Source organism: Protopterus annectens, chromosome 12.part0 (assembly GCF_019279795.1).
Source record: "Protopterus annectens isolate FY-2018-M chromosome 12.part0, PAN1.0, whole genome shotgun sequence".
NCBI classification, from domain to species: Eukaryota; Metazoa; Chordata; order Ceratodontiformes; family Protopteridae; genus Protopterus; species Protopterus annectens.
Window position 1 is genome coordinate 5,667,698 of NC_056746.1, and position 20,608 is coordinate 5,688,305.

Below are 20,608 nucleotides of genomic sequence, written 5' to 3' on the forward strand. Positions count from 1 at the left end.
GGTAGTATGTAGCGGGTGGTGGGGTTGGCCAACTAGGACAATCTAAGATTTTGAATTTTGCTGTTTAAGGCATTCGTGTTTTTGCGGTTCGTACAATATGTTGCTGTTTTCATATTCGCTGAAAAGGTCTTTCGTGCTTATAATATAGACCCACTGGAAGTCGTGTGGAGCTAGCACTGCTTTTTGCTTAAAGCTGCAGTACTCTTCCCCATGAGTTTTTTGTAGCTGACTTTCTTTCAGGTCCTCTCTCATTTCTTTTTACCTAGCATCCAGGCAGTGCACTTACTAGCAAGTTACTGAAATTTACCCGGAAATAAAAGTCCACTGGCTTTCTCTTCTGAGTTTCTGTTTTCACAGTTGGAGAACTAGTATTAAGCGGTTACTCAATGTGCAGCCATCTTGGAAGTCCCTCAGGACAGACAAAGCCTTTGCCATAATTCAGTGGCCTAGAAGGGGAAAGGTGCAGGCCATCCCAGGCAAAGCAACTTGGTATGTTGACTCTGTCCTCCCAAGCTGACAAGTATTGGATCCCCTTTGAATGACACCAGAAAGACCGACATTTTGCTCATATTGTGGTATCCTTCTCAGTCATAGTGATATGCTAGTTGGTGCCAGCCTCATACCAGCCTGAGACACTGTTTGAAAGTTCATTAATGTCTCTTCATGTAAGTGTAAATGACATGAGATGCATCTCTTTGGACTATATGAACTGTGATGGAGTCCTGCTACTACTTGTGGTGTAATAAGTTGAGTCCATGCGTAATTTGGCAGACCCTGGCTCCAGATAAGCAACTAACAGCTATCTTCTTGTTCAGCCTGGTTAGAGAGGCATCAGTATGTTTTACAATGGAGTCTCCTGTAATGGAGTCCTGGGAAGTGTTTGTTTGTCTTTGTGGCTTAGTGTTTTGGGCTTAACTGAGAGTGACTGTTTGTATGGTGTATTTTGTTAGTGCCTTTGGACTTGCTGCGACATAGCTTTGACAGCAGGCGATGTAGGTGATCTTTGTTTAGAAAGATTGCTTTTAAGTGCCTCTGCATATGTTACTCTGTGTATGTGTTGTGTGGTTTTAACAATTTGATGTGGACGTGTATGCAAGAGTTTAGCCTTCAGTGTCATTGTGTAATTACATGTCTCACATACTTTCTGATATTTTAAGGATTAAGTTGTTGTCTGCATACCTGTCAGCCTCTTAGTGCGAATTGAACAAAGCCTAAAATAATAGGGGAACAAGGGCCCAAAAATTGGGTCATATTTTAAATATTGCACTTATAAATTTAGAAAGTTGCTAGAATATCAGGAATTCTGTTGTGCATTTTTCTGAAGGATATGAAGTCTGAAACTCATATATATATGCCATTTATTTTAGTGACTTCAATCTTCAGTGATTTGCCAGAAAACCACTAATTTTATATTAAAAAAAAAATCGAAATATGGACATCCTACCTCTCAACTGTAGAACAGTCTGCAGAATTGTCAGTAAACGTGAAACAGTTGCTACATTCTCAAGATGCTCGTATCCAGCAAATTGGCTACAGAAAACAATAGAAAATTGCTTATCCATGATGTCCAGTCCATAGATTTGTGACCTACAAGGGGGTGGTGTATTGTGGTTTGAAGGCTATTAAGGGTCTGTTTGTGCAGGCTAATAAGGGTGCTTTATTGTGGCAGATTAAGCTAAATAATACTACATTTTACTAACTTTAATGTTTACACAGTACTGAATTCTACTAACTGTGTAGGTATTGCCAGTTGAAGCCCAGCTAGCTGCTGTAAGCTTGTTGGCACACATGGTGTTTGCAGTGTGTTTCTGCTTTACAGGTCACAGTTTTATGTGGATTGTTCTACAGAGACTGTATGGGGCACTGCTAACCCATGCAAACATGCAACATTTATAGCAGCACATAAAAAAACGGAAAACTAAATTAGGAGCCCTCTGGCCAGTAACATGACTACACGGAGTCCTTTTATGTATTTCTCAACTTGGGAAGACTAAGCAAACACCTCTTGCCACAGGATGAGCAAGCCCAGTCCACTTGATGTAAAAAACATAGTAGAAGAGACCCACAAGTGCAGTGCTAACACATCACTTAAACATCTAGCTGGAAATCCCTTGCTGAAGGTAATTTCAAGACGGTACAAAAATTAAGTGGAATGCTTACACCCCAGCAGGAAACAAAAGCCATGACTGAAAATAACTTAATAGGTTCATAGATTAGTACTAGGCTAACTGCCCTTGCAAGCTATTTTTAAGCCTAGCTAATTATCCCTTGTGAGACTCCAACCCTGCACTTTGTGTTTGTAAGGCAAACACCTTAACCATTGGGCCACTCTCCCAACCCTGCAGTTAAGTGTGATTTAGCAATTAAAGTATTTAGTAAAACACTTCTGGAATACCTGCTAGGATTGCAAGCTTTTCTGGGCTACAGGGAAATGAGCAGGAAACTGTGTAGTAAAAGAGATTTACTGAGAACAATGCTGGTTTGCTGGGTGGGCACTCAGTATCCTGTGTCTGTGGAAAACAGTGGGTGGGAAGAGTACATAAATAGTTTACATAGCAGCCAATAGCAATGAAAGAGGGGTGGGAGGAGCTTTGGAAATCTGATTATCATAAGGGGTGGAGGGCAGAGACACAGCCTCATAAAAGAACAGCAGCAGGAGGACTGGAAATTTTGAAGAAAACCAAAATCATGTAAGAAATTTCTGTGTGGAAGTTTTTCAGTTCCTGTATGTTTAGTTAATCATTATACATTAAAAATCAGAAAATTGTGGTAGAAGTAGCGAACTTAACTTACTAAGTCACAAAATAGAAACAGTTGAATTATTATACAGAATTATTAACTCTATTAGGTAGTCATAAGCACTCTAAGCAGGGTAGATGGTCTGTTTTCAGTCGAAAATCTTTTAAGCATACAGGCGAGCGATCGAAACAAAACAAAAAATAAATTGAATGATAGTTCCATCCCAAATTTTCTGACTAATATACCTATTATCAGATATGGGAGTGGTTTATTTAGTTGTAATGGTATGCATGTTAACAAATTCAAATCCCTTCCCCGATCCTTATCAATGTGATATACAAGCTGGTACTGCCCTACTTGTCTTAATAATTTAAATCTTATGCATGTTAGATAAAGAAAATGTGATACTTTGGCTAACTGAGGGAGGGAAATTTGGAGGATTAACTTTAGAAGGAATTGAAGCGCACAAAAGCAGCATCTCCCAAGAGTCTGTTATGTCAACAATGTGTCAATATTCCTGGATGCTTTTTTTTCATATTATGTGTAACACATCAGTAGGAAAAACATTTGTAAGAGGCACTGCAGAAACAGTATGTGATACTACTACAGAGGCCTCTCAAAATTAGCACTGCTTCTCTGTTCTTCCATTCGAAGTGAATGCAACGGAGATGTAACAATCCATGCATGGGCATTATAATTTCAACAGCTGTTGCGCTATGGGGAAGATTTAGCTTTAGAAGAAAGCAAGCTGTGATCAGGATGTCTGTCCCCAGAAGGACCTTGAGGGTTGCACCAAGAAGATTGGTAGCGACTACTACTTTCTCATGAGTACAGGTTAGCACTGTGTAGAAATAAGTGCCCCCCCCCCCCCCGTAGTGGTCCTTTAATTGTCTATTTGTGACACATGACAGTTGCTGTATTTTATGAAAGTGGATTTTCTCCACAATTGCTTTTCTCTCTCTTTGACTCGGGATATAAGCTGAGACTGTGTTGGCCAACTAACATTTTTGTGCAAATGGCAGGCCTGTCAATATTGCTTTAATACTGAAAGTATATTGAGCTTGGAGGAGTTTGCTGCCTTGACAAAACGTACCTTCCTTGGATGTTTCGTGTCTAGCTAGTCACGCCTGTATACCTTATCAAGCACTGTGGCTTGACTCTGCATTTCAGTAATCCTCATTTTGGTTCAATTGGGCAGCCGCGGTGGTGCACCAGTTAAGTGTTGTCGCCTCACAGCAAGAGGTTCTCCGGTTCGATTCTCGGCTGAGGTGCCTTTTGTAGGGAGTCTGCATGTCCTCCCTGCAGTTGTGTGGGATTCCTCTGGGTGTTCCAGTTTCCTCCCAGTTCCAAAGACATGCAGTAGGTGGATCAGACACTCTAAATTGGCCATAGGTGCGAGTGTGTGTGCATGAGTGGTACAGATGAACTAATGTGGGAGGTCTAGCCACCCGGCGATGTAAACCTTGGCTCATGATTATTCACTGCTGAAGTGACACCCCAACCCAATGTGCAAAATGGGGAAAAAGGTGTTGAGGATGGATGGATTTTGGTTAGAGTGTCCTGCATTCTGGTAAAGCATACTTGTTAGGGTTATTTTGCAGGGCATTCTTGGTTAGGAATTTCCTTGCCAATATGTTTAGTTATTCCCATCATTTCTTGTGGGTAGGTGGCTTGGGATTCCATTTGACTGGTTAGGGCCCACTTTGAGTCTTGTATTTAAGAGGATACTGACACTGACTAAGTCTTTGAAAAGGATTTATGAACAGGGGATCCTTTTACTCTCCTTGCATCCCATTTTAAATATTGCTGGAGTTAGGATCATAGGAAGTTACTAGGCTATTGGCCCTGAGGCCCTTATAAGCCTAGCCAAGAGTTTAGCCCATGTAGAGACAAATCAACACCCAATGCCCCTGTCCAGCAGGGACACAGGTGGAATCCCTGGGATATATTTTCTGTTTCTCATCCAGTTATCTAGGTTGCACTTAAAGGCATAAAGAGGTAATCTACTTGATGTGGAGAGGGAGTCTGTTCCACAGATGGGAGAGGCTATTGATGTCACAGACCAAGTTGAGGCAGTGTGTGTGTGGATTACTCGAGTGAAGCTTGACTTGCAGACATGCAGCAGTCCCATCAAGGCGGGGTCCGAGATCTCCTTATATGCCAGACAGGGGTCACCTCTGAGAAGTCTGTATGAAACTGAGCAGAGGGACAGGGCTTAGGGCTTTTAGCCTGTCTGTGTATGTAAGATTTTTGAGGCCCTAGATTCTCCTGGTGAGAAACCTCTGTGGTCTCTCCAGCTGCTGCATGTGCTCTGCGAGGTACATGCTGAATGGGGCACTGTACTCAATATTGGGCCTTATAAGGGAAGAATACAGGGATGTTATGACCTCCTTGTCCCTGGATGAGATACCCTTCCTTATGAGGTGGGCCATGTGGAAAGCTTTCCATACAATGGAAGCAGCATGGTGGTCAACAGTCAGGTTGCTGTCACTCTGGGTGCCCAAATCCCTCATGACTGACTGTGTGCTTAGGACGTTGTTATTGATGTGATAATTTGTGGGGACATCACTTTCCCCAAAGGGGATGATGGTGCATTTATTTATATTCGGCTTGAGGCCATGTTTCTGGCACCAGTCATTTGTTTGGGTGTGACCCTCTTGGTGGATGTCCACGTCACTGGGGGAATTAATGACAACTCCCAGCAGCTTGCAATAGTCTGCAAACTTGGTCAGCTGTAGCCCACTGGTTTTGGCCTGCACCTCAGGAAAGTATATCCCAAATAACAGAGGCTCCAAGACTGAACCCTGGGGTATGCCACTCTATACGGGTCTCCTGCTCGAGGTGGCTTCCCCTGTTTTGACCAGGTGAAGTTCCATCAGTGAGCAGGTTAGATACCCATCTGGTAACATACGGATTGATGTCTAGTTGAGAGAGTTTATCTATTATGCCCGAGTGGGGAACTTTAATGACAAAATAAAGTAAAACGGCTTATTTTATGTACAGTTTCTGGTTTACTTGACCTACTGAGGTGAGCATTCCCATTAGTTCAGTTTGCAGGTCAAACAGGTTTGGACCAAAGGCGGTGCATCCCTACAAAAGTGGGTTCAAAGGTTGTAGCTGGTGCAGAGCAATTGGAGTTTTTAGGGCACACTTAAAAGGAATCCCTTGTCAAGTTGGTTGTGTGTGTGTGTGTGGGGGGGGGAGGCTAGTCTTATCAGTATTGTTTTTACTCTTAAGATCTGGAGGGTTTTTGTCTTTTCACTAAAATGTAATGTGTTCACCATTGTTTTCTTAAGGACTACTGAGCAGCAGCAACGCTTCCATGAAATCTGTGGCAATCTGGTAAGGACTCAGAGAAGAATAGTTGGGTGGTGGAGGCGTATCTTCGCTTTGAAGGAGGAAAAACCCAAAGTGGTATGTGGTGCATTCATTAAAATTCATTGTGCTTTGCTTAAGTTAGGTTTCGTCTGTAGTTATTCTGTTTAGTGGTGAATTGTGATGGTCTGCTTATGAATGTGAAGTTGGGGGTGGTGGATATTCATATTTTCCACATTGAGGTTTCATTGTTTGATTTTTAGGTGGAAGCATTTATTACTCAACGAGTCACAAATTTGTCATTGCTAATCTGAGTATTTTGCATTTTTTAGCCAATGGTCATGTAGTTTAAAATCAACTTTTTTGGTTAGTACTTTACTTTTGCAGAATTAAGGTGATCAACTTTAAACTACTGAGACATCCACATTTTTAACTTAAAATGTAAAAGCAAATTTATAAGCCTTGGTATGTCTCTACAAAGGATGTGAATTTTAGACGCATTTCTTAAGATAGTTTGTTTATAAGAAAAAATGAAGGTCAGCACATTATACATAATTATTAAAGTAAAAAAAAGTATGATTATACTTGGTGTCTAATACTTTTTTTTTTTGTAGAAGTGGCTACTTTTTGACAAAGTAATTGTCTGGCTTTAAAATGAGGCTTTGTGTGCTTAAGTGACTCCCTGGTGACATTTAAACTAGATGCTTTTTGAAGAAAGAATGTGAAATACCAGGGGTTACACACAGATGTAGTGGTTCATATTAACAGCCCTGAAAGGGATGCTAGGAAAGAACATCCACTGTAACTAAATACACAAAGGTATATGCATCCACTGACTGACAGTATATGCAAAAATCAGGCAAGTGATGCACACTGAGGAGACAGCTACTGCAACAGTGATCTTTTTGAGAATTTTCTATTATGGCAAGTTCGGTTAAAAAACTGCAGTATGTTCTACATTTAGGTGACTGTTGCAGTAACATAAGCACTCTGGGTAGATCACTACATACGTACAGAGGGTAAGAGGAAGTAATTCAAGCATCCAGAAGCCCTAGGAGAGTGGTCCTTCCAAACTCTGTAATGGATCTGGAAAATGAATCCAGTTTGTAATTAAGTATTTATTTTATTTTACATTTGTTAACCGGGGGTGTCTGAGCCTAAAAGGCCCTTTTTCAGCAGAGGCTCGGGGAGAAAAGCTCCACACAGGAAAATTACAGATACATTTAGATATTTAGACATGATCAGTATGCACTGTGAATCAAGTTGCTGCCTGTACAGTACACCCCTTTCTAAAAAGCCACAGATGAAGCCAAAGCACTGGTGGAGTGGGCGCTAATCCTGCCTGGAAGTGGTTTGTTATGGTGAGCATAGCAGAAAGAAATAGCAAAAGGCAATACTGTCGAAATTGTTTGCTTTGACACTGCTTTCCTGTTTTCTCACTTTCATAGGAGACCCAACAGTTTGGCTTTCCTGAAGGATTTAGTTCAGTCCAAGTAGTGTCCGAGTTGTCTGTGGACTTCCACTGTATGTAATGTTCTTTCTCCCTTGTTTTTAGGTTCTGGTAAGAATAATCAGAGAAGTCTGGCTCAAAGTAAGCTCTGAAGCTTCTTTAGACATAAAAGAAGGATTAGTTCTCAAACAAATGTCTTTATGGGAGATCATGTAAATTCAGTCATTATCGTACAAATGTCAGACCAATAAGTAATAAAGAATTTTATGTTGAGAACCTCCAGTTAGCCTGATTACCTGGTCCAAATGGGAAGAAGTGTTAGTCTTTCATGCACAAAGTTAAGATCCCAAGGAGGGGGGGGGGGGCACCAGTTTTCTAGGTGGGAGCATAACCAAAGTCCCTTTCAAAAACTATTTGATTTGAATGACTGGTAGAAAGGAGAGGGGGTCTAAGGGATAGACAAGCTGAAAAAGGGACAAAAGATTAACCTTAATATGGAGATGAGAGTCTGGAACATCATAACTTGCACAAATCTAGAACCAGAGGTAACTCGTCCTCAAAAGGGTCCTTTTAACAGTGGCACCAATAACAAAATCCTTTCCATTTATGCACAGACATGGTCTTCTAGTAGCAGTTTTTGCCTTCTTTTAATACCTGTTGCATTTCCTCAAAAGAGAAAAAAATGCTTAAAAGATACCCAGTCTGTCATCCAGGCAGTCAGTAGTTGGAATTGTTTTCAAGTTGGGGTGTGTCAAAACATTCCCTGTCTTGTGTGTGAGTATATCCAGTCAGTGGGGAAGCTTGTGATAAATTGGCCAATTTTCAGAAAGGAAAAGTAAAAAAAAAAAATCCTTCAGAAATAGAAAATCCAAAAAAAAAAAAAAAAAAAAAAAAAAACTTTTCTGAATGTCCTTTTCAGACAAGAAAAAAACATCCTAGAAAAATGATTTACTGGGAAGGGTTTTCCAGAGAGGGGAACATGTCTGTTTAGGCTTTTAAAGGATCACTAACCAGCCATCCGTTCCACAAAGCACACAGGGATGAAGTACTTTAGCACCCACGCTTTTTTTGTATGGCTCTGCTTGAGGCAAAGGCTGTTTGAGCACATGGAAGGTGTGCTAAAGTTTTGAATACTAGCCGGTGGCCATGTCGTTGGCAAGTATATAACCCATATAGTTTAGGCAACTGCAATAGTGATCTATTAGAATGTCTGCTGTTGTAAGTTCATACTGAACTGTACTTTTGAAGCGGTTCCCTTTAAAGTCTTTCTGCACAAACCTGTAGTTTGTTTTCATCCAGTTAAGGGGCCAGGGGTGAATATATGGAACTGGATTGGTGCTTTTTTTTCATGTCCCTGAAGGGCCTGGTTTATCAGATAATCGACTTAGAGCAAGGTCTGGTGGATAAAAGATGCATCAGTCACTAGTATAGGTGCTTGGATGGTCAGTGTTGTCTCTTTCAGCAGCTGGCACACTTTTATTTTGAACCTTATGATAGTAGCATAAAGTGTTGCAGCAGTTTCGTCCAAAGCTATGGTATTCACTATTTTCATTTGCTGGCACACTGGTGTTAGGCTTACTGATTTTTTTTTTTGCTGGGACACTAAAATAAAGTTATGAATTCTCCTTTCCTGAATGCTTGTATTTTTGGCCCTTACTCTCCTGATTAGAGCTGGATGCGCATGTTTAGGCTTAGTTACATGCTCCCCATCTTCTTCCTCCTCTTTTGTGAGAAGTTGGTCTAAAGGCATAAGTAAATTTGTCTCTTGTGTAGCTCCATACATGTCTGGGAGGAAGATGACATTGTAATGGATCGTGAGATACTGAGACACTGAGGTAACCTGGGAAAGTTTTGATCTGAAGTAGTTAAAAAGAAGTTATGTACTCCCCATAACGTTCCATCTGAGTAGTTATACTTCATTTTCTGCAACCTGTGGGTATTCGGATCCATATCTGATCCGAGCCGGCAACATTTTATCAAGCATCTGCTCCAAGCTCCTCTCCTTACCCATAATCCGTCACCTCTCCTACCTTCTCTCAGATAGTTTGCCACTAACCAAACTATTGGCAACTCAATAACGTTAACTTAGAACAGGTTTGGGGGAAGGGGGAAGGATGGAGGGATGGTTGCAGAAAATGAAGTATGACTACTCAACTGGAACGTTATGGTGAGTACATAACTTCTTTATCTGAAGTAGTTAACTTAATTCATCTGCAACCTGTGGGACAGAGTCCCCAGCTACTAAAAGTCCTGGGAGGCCCTCATGGAAGGATATTCCCGAGCACCACAGAGCCAAAGGATGCTCTCCCTCTAGAGATGAAATCAAACTTATAATGAGAGATGAATGTATGTGACCTTGCCCAGGTCGCTGCCGCACAGATATCATCCAGAGAAACCCTAGACGAAAAAGCAGCAGAAGTTGCCATAGATCTGGTGGAATGGGCATTAATAGGACCAGGTGGGGATAGGCCTTTATCCCTATAGACTTGGAGTATACATTGTGTAATCCAACTGGCTAAGGAGATCTTGGAAATGGCCTTGCCCAAAAAGGGTCTAGAAAAGGACATGAATAATTGGTCAGACTTACGAAATTGCTTAGTCCTGTGTAGATAGAAACGAAGCGGTCTATGAACATCTAGCAAGTGCAGCTTATATTCACCCTTGTTCTGGAAGTTTGGAAAGAACACAGGCAGATTAATCATCTGGTTAATGTTAGATTCAGAAGCCACTTTCGGTAAGAAAGAAGGGTTCGTGCGAAGTGAAACCCTGTCTTTATGAAAAATCAAGTAGGGGGCACGGCAGACAAAGCTTGGATCTCAGAAACCCTTTTAGCTGAAGTAATGGCCACTAAAAAGGCTGTCTTCCAGGACAGAAATCTTGTCTACTGACGCTGCTGGTTCAAAAGGGGGTGCCACCAATGCCTGCAGAATTAGAGTAAGGTCCCAAGGGGGATGGAATTCTTAACCGGGGGACGCAAGAGAAAAGTACCTTTTAGAAAGGCCTTGCACAATCTCAAGGAGGCCAGAGCATTAAAATTTTCGCCAGTATGAAAATTAGATTTGGCTGCCAGTTGTACTTTCACTGTGGAGGAACTAGCCCCTTGTTGAAAAATATATGACAAAAACTCCAAGACTGCAGGAACCAGGGCAGTAAATGGATCTATGTTTCTCTGAGAAGCCCAAATAGAGAAGCATTTCCATTTGCTGCGGTAAACCTTCCTAGTGGAAGCTTTGAGGGATTCCACCAGAATACTCTTTACCAAAGATGATAAACTGGGAGTCCTAGCGGGGAACTGGAGCAACCAAGCCGTCAGCTTGAGGCTGTCCAGGTCAGGCAGACTAATGCCCAAGGGATGGGATATGAGATCCGGGCAGGGATCTAGAATCCGTGGAGGAGTTGGAGCATGATGAGACCAGAGGAAGGGGGAAACCACACTTGACGTGGCCAGAACGGGGCAATGAGGATCACTTTGCACCCCACTCGGTATGCTTTCTGAAGAAACTTCGTAATTAGAGATAGTGGGGATAGGCATGCAGTAACCCTGGATGCCAAGCATGGACTAGACCGTCTCTGGGGAGGGGGTTAGAGCGAAGAACTCGCTGCACTTCGCGTTGGAAGGAGATGCGAGGAGATCGCAGCAAGGGTGACCCCACGCTAGGAAGATCTCAACCACTATTGACTGTTTCAGAGACCACTCGTATGGCATTAGAATAGCCCGACTCAATCTGTCTGCTAAAATGTTAGAGCGTCCCAGGATGTGCGTTGTGATCAGAAGCCGACTGGTGGAAATCGCCCATGCCCACACTCTCATAGCCTCGCGGCATAGAGGGTAAGATCTGGTCCCTCCTTGTTTGTTGATGTACCAGACAACGGACATGTTGTCTGACTGAACTGCAATCATCCCCAGGGGGGAGAACAGTGTGAAAGGCTTGCAATGCTAAAAGCACTGCCCTCATCACCAGAACATTGATATGCAGTCTGGTCTCGGTTTGGGAACACGTGCCTTGGGACTGTCCTTCCCAAAAAGTGCCCCCCACCCACCCAAGCTGGGAGGCATCCGTGGTCACTGTGGCTTGGGCTGGGGATGTTAAGAATGGGCGACCTGCCAAGATTTCCTGCGATTGGAGCCACCAAATAAGAGAAGCCTTGCAGGCTTTGCTGCTCCATATAGGGTACTCCATGGGGAGGTCTAACCAAGACCACTGAACTGTCAAGGTCCACAGAAGCACCCTCATGTGAAAGCGCGCACATGGTAGAATTGAAATTGCTGTTGCCATGGAGCCTAGAGGGTGGAGAATGTCACTCGCCATCGGTGTCCTGGGGCCGAGGATCACTAACACCTGGGCCCGTAGGTTCTGGATCCTGCCCTGAGTGAGAAAAACTTGTAATAGTAGAGTGTCCAACCGTGCCCCTATGAATTCCAAGTTCTGTGTCGGATTTAGGCGGGACTTGGAGATGTTGATGGTGATCCCTAGATTGACTGCAAGATGCATGAAGGAGTCTCTGGCCATGCAAAGTAGACGCTTGGTGGTAGCAGCGATGAGCCAGTCGTCTAGGTAAGGAAACGCCTGAATTACCTGAAGCCTCAGGTGAGCCCACTACTACTGTCATAACCTTGGTAAACACCCTGGGGGCTGTGGTGAGACCAAAGGGTAGGGCTCTGAGCTGGAAATGATTGTCTCCCAGCCGGAAGCGAAGAAATCTCTTGGAGCTTCTGCAAATCCTGATATGGTAGTAAGCATCCTGGAGGTCTATCGAGCGCATCCAGTCACATCCTCTGAGATAAGGTAGGGTGAACTGTGAGGTGACCATCTGGTATTTCTGCGTGGCTACCGAAAAGTTCAGGGTAGACTGGTCCAATATGGGTCTGAGTTCCCCCGTCTTTTTTGGCACTAAAAAGAACCTGGAGTAAACGCCTAATCCGTACTGATCTGGGGGGACCGATTTGATGGCCCGATTGTAAAGCAGCTTTGAAATCTTGTGCGCTGCGGCCTCCCTTTGTCTGGGTGGGACATCCGGGAGGCGCTTTGATTGTATAGGTGGGGTGATGAACAGGATGGTGTATCCTCTGGATATTATTTGGAGCACCCAATGGCCCATCGTGATGGACTCCCAAGCCGTTAGGTGCAATGACAATCTTCCCCCGACTGTCTCCAGAGTAGGACAGTCGGGCAGCCCTTCAGGGTTGCTGCACAGGTCGGTCTGAGAAGGTCTCCCTCGACACAAAGTTCCTCGGACCCCCTCTGCCTCTGGGCAGGCGTTTGTCTTGTCCCCCACTGCCTCTAGGGGATGAGTTATCCTGAGTGTCATGGGAAAACTGAAATTTTCTGAACCACATCTTCTTCTGCCCTCTCTGATTCCTAGAAAAGGATGTTTTGAGGGTTAGAGAAGCGGACTCCGTCAGACAGAGTCTTCCCGTTCTCCTCGCTCTGGACTAAGGTGTCACGAACTGTCTTCCCAAAAAGGGAGGAACAGTCAAAGGGAGCATTCGTGAAAGATGCCTTGAAGGGATCCGTGAATTGACACGGTCTGAGCCAGGTGTGCTGCCTCATAGCTACTGCAGTCCCAGCCACTCCTTCCGTGGCATGGGAAAGATGCATGGACGTGTTAGAAACTGATTTCAGAGTCGACATTTTCACCAAGAACAGCTGCTTGTCCTATGGCGACAAGGACTCTGGGGGCGATGCAGCGAATTCAGTGACCAGGTCTCGCTGGAGTCGAATGACGTGTGCCAAATATTTCAGCGCTCGTATGGAAAATGTCGCTGAAGAAAAAACTCTCTTCCCAAAGCGGTCCACTGCCCTAGACTATTTGTCCAGAGGGTGGACCAAAAAACTTTCCTGAGCCAGTTCTTTCTTGGTGGCAGCCGCCACCACCACCATAGCATCCACAGGGGATCCCTTGTACCAAGCCTGTCTATCTGTGGGAGGAGAAAGGATCCTGTCTGGGCATTTGGGTATTGGCTCTATGGTGTCAGGCTTCTTCCATGCCCGCCTGGTGATAAGATCCACTAATGGATCTGCAGGAGGGGACACCCAGGATGTAGATGGGCCTGTGCCAAAGGCCTCCAAGAATACTAATTTGTCCGTTGAGGGGTTTGGGGCTGACCAACTTCTCCTCTGGTGGAGGATTTCCATGATGTCTCCAAAGGAGACATCCTCGGGAGGTGACCTGGGGGAACCCTCACCTTCATCCAAGTCAGTATCTTCTGTGAGGGACTCTGGGGAGTCCATGTGCCTCCTCTTACATGAATGCTTACGTGGTACCTCCTCAGTGGGACTCTCTGAAGAGGGCTGGTAAGTCATGGGGGGTTCCACAATGGAATCCACCTGGGGGTCCTCTGGCAAGGGCTGTCCCTGGGACAGGCTGATGGGAGTCGTGACCAAATCCAAGGCAGTCTGGGTGGAGTCCAAGGCAATGGGCTGGGGTCTCAATCTATGGGAGAGAACCCTCTTCACCACGTCGAAGGCCGAAGTAAAGCACACCTCCTCGGCAACCAACAAGGAAGAAGCTCTCCCTGGCTCTGTCGTGAGGATCGGGGCCAAGGTAGCCAGGGTTCCGAAGGAACTGCTCAGATCCAACAAAGTCTGAGCCGAAGACATCTCAGTTCCCTCAGATCCGGCTCCCTGTTCTCTGCTTTGAGAGTTGTTCATATCCGAACAAGTCTGATCTGAGGAACTCAAGGTAATGGCCGGCTTCGAGGTTGGAGGAACCGTCTGCGCCGAACACCCAGCTCCGTGGATCCATAAACCCAGAGACCAATGGTCGGATCGGGGAAGGAGAGAGAGGATGGAAGAAGGGCATAGATGTCCCCTCTCCGGCCGGAGAGGGGCCTGGCAAGACTCCCATTTGGATTTGGGTCCGAATTAATCTACGCATCATCCTGTCCATGTCAAGCTCCAATAGACTCAGAGTCGACAGTGATGAGGCAACAGACTTTGATCTGACCCTATGAGACTACCTCGAACAAGGCCTCCGATCTAAGGGCTTTGTTGGCTCTGGGGAGAACCTCGGGGGATGGAGCCGAGGAGAAGTTTTCCTAACAACTTTCACAGGTGGACTTGGAAAAGGCTCCTGCTCAGGAGATCTCTTGCGGTGCCTCTCTACTCTTTTCTGTCTTTTTTTTTTTTTTTTTTTTGTCCTTATCTGCAGCTTTTGTCCCTGCCTCAGCAAGCTTAGAGGGAGGTTGAGTCCCAGTCTGGCAGGGGGGGGTGGGGGGGGCTGGTCAGCTACAGGAGCCGATGTCAAGGCTGTCGTTTCTAAGGCAGAAACTGGTAGCAGGCCCTTGGCTACCAGTTTCGCCTTCCTTTCTTTAAGGGCTCTGGGATTGAATCCTGCACACACAGCACATGGCACACTAAGATGGGGAACGCCAAGGCAAATAACTGTGGCCATCAGCCGGTGAAAGCTTGTGGCCACACTCTATGCATTTCCAATGCGCCAACGCTAAACTAGACACACGCACACTCAGGGGTTGGCTAGGCCTACTCTATTCAAGAAAGAAACACAAACTTTCTAACTACTATTTAACAAACCGACGACAAGATGAAGGGGAGGAGGGGCTATCACAAACAACTACTCTCTCACACTAAAGAATCAAAAGTTCCACTTACACTACCCAACTTGGAGCTATAGAGACCACAATGCGTACGCATGAAGCAGCAAATAAAATCTGGGGTAAGGTAGGAAAAGTGAGGGGTTGTGGGTAAGGGGAGGAGCTGGGAGCAGATGCTTGATTAAAATGTTACCGGCTCAGATCCGATATGGATCCAAATACCCACAGGTTGCAGAAAATGAAGTACAACTACTCGGAATGTTATGGTGAGTACATAACTTCCCTTTTTTTTAAAATGATGAACTGTCCTGATGAGTGCTGGCCTCAGTCCGTCTGTCTGCAGTCTGATGATGGATTTGCTGATCCAGATCCCGTATTGCAGTAAACGTATAACCAACCTTTTGAGGGCTTAGATGCACTGCAGTCATGACCTTTTTATAGCCAAGGACTGTAAATATTAATGCACAAACATTGGTGTGTCTGACATGGCTAAATGTTTGAAATGGATGCATGTGTTGACAAAATTCGAACTTAAAAGTATTAACTAAGTATATGTGGCTAATTTAGGCAACTTGTAGAAAATTTAACCTAGGTATTTTTTCAGTCATCCTACATGTTTCCACTGTGTAGCTGTTGCCTACTCCTAAAACAAGACTAGGTAGTGTGAGATTAAAAAAAAATGCGTACTTGGCAGTTTTTAATTTTTGTTTGTGTGTGCATGTTTAAATATTAAAAATATGCTTAATGTTGAAATATTTGAGTTTTGATGGTAAGTAGCCTTTCAGTTTTTGTCATAGGCATAGTACAGTTCAAATACAGCTAATCTGATACACTAGTCTACAAATGACTGGTGTAATAGAGTAGCAGTTTTTTTTCCTACTTTGAGAATTTTCTTTACTTTTGAAGTTGGAGCTCTCCAGATGGCCCTTTGTAAAGTATTAAATCATTTGGTTATTTTAAGATCAGATGTATATTTTTGTCCAATTTAAAACATTGAATCAAGCCTTGGCACCATCTCTGAAACTTCATGGGTCCAGAGCTCTGACTCTTCCCCAGCCATAATTCCCTCCACTCCACCTTAGTACCTTGGGTTTCGTTTGCTACCTGAAACATCAGACATGTTCTTTGAGGGGTCATTTAAAAGTGTATCCTCTGCTGTTTGATCAGTATCCTCCTCTGGTTTCCTTTGCTCCAATTCTCACTGGAACTGATGAGCCAGAGGCTGCACTTTCCTATACTGCAGGACAAAAGATTTTGAGACCACCCCCCCTGCGGCTTCTTCTGTTTGGTCATCCAGAAGCTTTACCTAGCAAGATGTAAATAGAAGGATGAAAATGTTCTTGTACACAAATTGAGGTTCACTCTGTGCTGTCACTCCTGAATGCACAGGGTACTGGTCAAACAACCAGTCCTCTTCTCTCTCCAGTACCAGTCCCTTCATCGGACCCGGCTATACTGGATCCAGCCAGTCCCTGTGCACCTTTGTCAGAATCTGGTCAGTTGTTTGCCTTTTCTAGGCTAAAATTGTGCAAAGTATCTTCTAAAGTTACTCTTAAGATGGTTTTCAGATTGTATTTCCTGTGTATACATTAAAGGGTGTATCCCTGCAGTCAAAGCCCGAAGCTCTTTCCACAGGGGCAGTAGCTACTTCAATGGCATTTCTAAAGAGATTTACTGTTGATACTTCTGTTGCAACCTAGTCAACAGTTTACACCTTTTGTGGTTCCATTATAAATTTGATGTACAGTTTAGGTCACATTCCTCCATTGGTTCCAACATTTTCAGGAGAGTCCTTCCTTAATACCACCTAGGTAAAAACCGCTTGGGAATTTGCCTCATGTTAAATTGGTTGAAAATAGACAGTCCAATACGAAAGTTATGTACTTATGTGATAGATCTATGTTATCTGATTTTCATGTGGTTAAACGTCCTTTCCTCCTGCCTTTTTTCCAAATTATCACCTTCTAGTGACCTGGATTTCACATGTGCCATGGTTGTGACTAGTCCTATTGGACTATGATCCTCTCCTAGATGTTTCTTGTCAACTTAGTAATTAACCTTGAAAATTTATTATATCAATTGATTTTCTAGTTGGGGAGGCAGACTCTGTCTGAGGCACTAAGGTAAAGTAGAGGGAATTATGGGCTTGGGAGGAGGTGGAGCTCTGTATCCTTGAAGCTTTATAGACCGTGCTGAATTGGATCCGAACTGTTGGAACAGGATGAAAATCATACAACCTAGATCTGTTATCATGGTAAATACATAACTTTCATTTTAATGCAGTTTACTTTTGCTTTTGGCAGTTACGTTAGAATGACTTGAGTAGTAGCTTGTGCATGTTTATATCTTCTTGAATGCTTTTCATTTAACGCTTTGTATTTCTTGGAAATATGTGAGGAGGGGTCATAGAGGAGTTAAGCAAACAGAGGTGGGGTAAATAGTGATTGGGAAGATTGGACAACAAACTGAGGAGGAGAGTGGCACACTAGGAAGGGGAACACCATGACTGGATTGGTAGGATGTGGTGAGGCCAAGCAGCAGAGTGATGAACCAAGTCAGATATCCTTAATCTCTATCACTGCCTTTGTGGCTTGGCCCAGCTACTGGTAGCCCAGTGGTCAGGGCCATGCATCTGTGTGACTGTGCAAGTCACACAGAGATGCACTTCAGGAGTGCCAGTCCAGATGTCCAGCTGCTGGCCCACCACAGGCTAAATCAGCCTGGTCTAACCACCTGCTAGGTGACACAGTAGATGATGTTGGTCCTCAGAAGCCAGCACCCTCTTCACTAGAGAGCACCAGAGGCCACCTGTGAGCATTCCTGATCATCCTTGGCAGGATGACCTTTGCAGTCCTGCAAAGAAGCTGGCCTGGAGACTGCTGGGGATCCTGCCGATATTGGTGAGGCTGATGCTGGGCACACTGCTGCCACATCACATCCAGCTTCGTAGCTGACACGGCAGGAATAAAAAGATGTACATACATAGAAACCAAACAACAAAGGACAGATAAAATCAGGAAAATGACAGTAATAGAAAACTGGGGGGGGTGTAATATTGATCAGTAAGTTGTACTACACTGTTGTACTATAAACCTTGGAAAGAGTAGTGCATTTCACAAAGCTGTGTCAAACTACAAGGGGTGGGCAGGATTGGGGTACAACCCCCCCCCCTTTTCACTTGTCTGTTGTGTTTGCTATGAGGATAATGGGGTGGGATATGTTGGAAAAGGGGCCTTGTCACCCCTGTCCATTACACCAGCACACTGGCTAAGTTACTGCAGTGTACAAATGAACTTGGCATGTTGTATAGCTGATATTTGCTGCTGTGAGACCTGTAATTGCATGATAAAAGCCATGCTCTTCATGCCGTCTGTACTGCAGTTACAAAACAGATGCATGTTTTACTACAGAACCGTGGTGTGTTCTGATGTGTTGCAAATTGTATTAAACGCTGTACTACAACAGCTGTAGTTAAGGGATTCCTGCCTTCAGCAGTGGGAATGCAGAATGGATATGTTTACTGCGTCAGGGTGGCTGCCAAACAGCAAGCTGCAGACAGTTGGACTGAAATAACGGTGGGGTTGTAACTGGGACTGTGGGCACAGTGCCTAGATCCATCCATCCCAAGCCTAGCAGATAGACTGCTGAATGCTGGATGCTGCTGGAGTAATAGTGTTGGGTGGCAGTACAGAGGAATGTGTTGGAAGGCACAGAGTTCTGCTGCAGGAGTTCAGCTGATGTACAAAAAGAAAGGGGGGATAGGAGAGGAGCATCTGGAAAGTGGTTCTGACTTGTGTTCTGTGGGACACATGGAGGTGTTAACTGGAGGGTGCATAATACCTGTATAGACTGATAACAGTCCACATGTTGTGTTATGTTCAGCTTCCAAGCCACCCTAACTGGAAAGCTGTGGGAACATGAAAGTGTAGTATTGCAGACCTGTCACTTCTTGCATCCACAACTGTGGCATGGGGGGTGGACTGTTAAAACTGATGAGAAATCTGTGCTTAAATGGCACTGCTAAATTCAGTGACTTGAAAGAAAGGTCTCCCTGTAGACACAAGGTGATACTTTTGTCTCTGTGAGAGGTAGGTACATTTAAAGCACAAACTACACTGAAAGGGCCTTCCTGGAGCATATGTGGTAGGACTTCGTTTTATGGATGTCAGTGCCATTGATGACCACAGCATAGTGGCTCGTCTACATTGTCACTGACATATTGCATGTCTGCACAAAAGCTTTTAAGACACTGCACAGGAGGGAATGGACACAAGTGGAGGTCCCCTCTTGTAGACCACCCTGTTTGACGTAATGAGTTCTTGTTGTTCCTATTCAGGGACAGTGAGGAGACACTGGTACCTTGTGGAGACCTGCATATGGGAGCTGGACTGTTGGCAACATTGAATATTTCTGTTGGAGATGCACCAGGTTGGTATTAAAAGGCATTTACATGTTAATAGCACAACAGGTAGTGTACTTGCTTTTGATTCAGAAGGCTGTGGGATGTTCTTCGTGTTTTACTGTTGCAGTCATTACATTTGGGTTATCTGCTTGCAGGTAGCCCTCAGTCGGCCTGATTAACAAAGTCTTGGGTCCTGCGTCGGTTGCTGTCCCTTCTTCCATGACATCAGGTCGTCAGGGGTATAAAACATGTAGTTGACGCCATTAGATCAGTCTTTCTTGCCTTGCGGTCCCTGAAGCAGAAGCAGTTCGCAAGTGCCGGTTGGCCGACTCCTGAAATTTTCATTGTGAAGTTGTTCAATCTCACCGTTCATTCATCACTGATTGGGTTCACTGATGGGGTTCGGAGCCGATCCTCTGCTCTGACACGGCCGTTTAGCAAAGCTCAAAGATTACCAGTAGCTCGAGACCAAGACCTTTATCCCAAGATGCACTGCTGGAATTACCCCAGATCTAGTTTGTCGCGGCACTGATCTCTTGGTTTCCAGCTCTGCTCAAGATTTAACCAACGAATTAGCAAGTTTTTCTTAAAAATTTTTCTTATTTTCATATCTAGACTATTGCTTAGTGTTCCCTTATCCAAAATATTACCTTCGTTATGGCCTTGTTAGTTTTTGTGGCCTTTACTTCGCTCGTGTTGGCTTTGGCCTTTAGTAGTGTAGCTTTAGCGCTTTTCTGCAGTTAGGTATTAACTGAGTATACATTTAGTTTCTTGTGGTGTTCTCTATACACACACACACACACACATACATACATATATATATATATATATACACACACAGTGTGGCCTTTTGGACATTATTAATATTATGTGTGTTTGCTTAGTTGTTGTTCTTGTTTAAAGGGTGATCGAATTTGTTTATTTATTTTGTTGGAAGATAGACAGACATCCTAAGTCTGGTTTCAAAAAATGTCCAGACTGTGGACAAAAGATGTCCATCACAAATGGACACGTTCAATGTGTTTGTCTGGGTGAGGTGCACCTTCAGGAGTCCTGCAGTATTTGCCACTCCTTTTTCACCAGGGTGCTTGCTGAGAGGAAGAGAAAGCTCATGGATAGAGTCTTCTTAAGCACGCCTTTGTGGAAG

General features: G+C 44.1%; 1 protein-coding gene across 1 annotated transcript in view; it reads left to right on the forward strand.

Moving 5' to 3' along the window:
• The window catches only part of ARL6IP1 (ADP ribosylation factor like GTPase 6 interacting protein 1), a 301,643-nt gene that overhangs the window by 139,745 nt on the left and 141,290 nt on the right, over positions 1 to 20,608 (forward strand). The window contains exon 4 of the mRNA XM_044089045.1: positions 6,036 to 6,153. Within this exon, the coding sequence (XP_043944980.1) occupies positions 6,036 to 6,153 (118 nt within the window). The remainder of the gene's footprint in view (positions 1 to 6,035; positions 6,154 to 20,608) is intronic.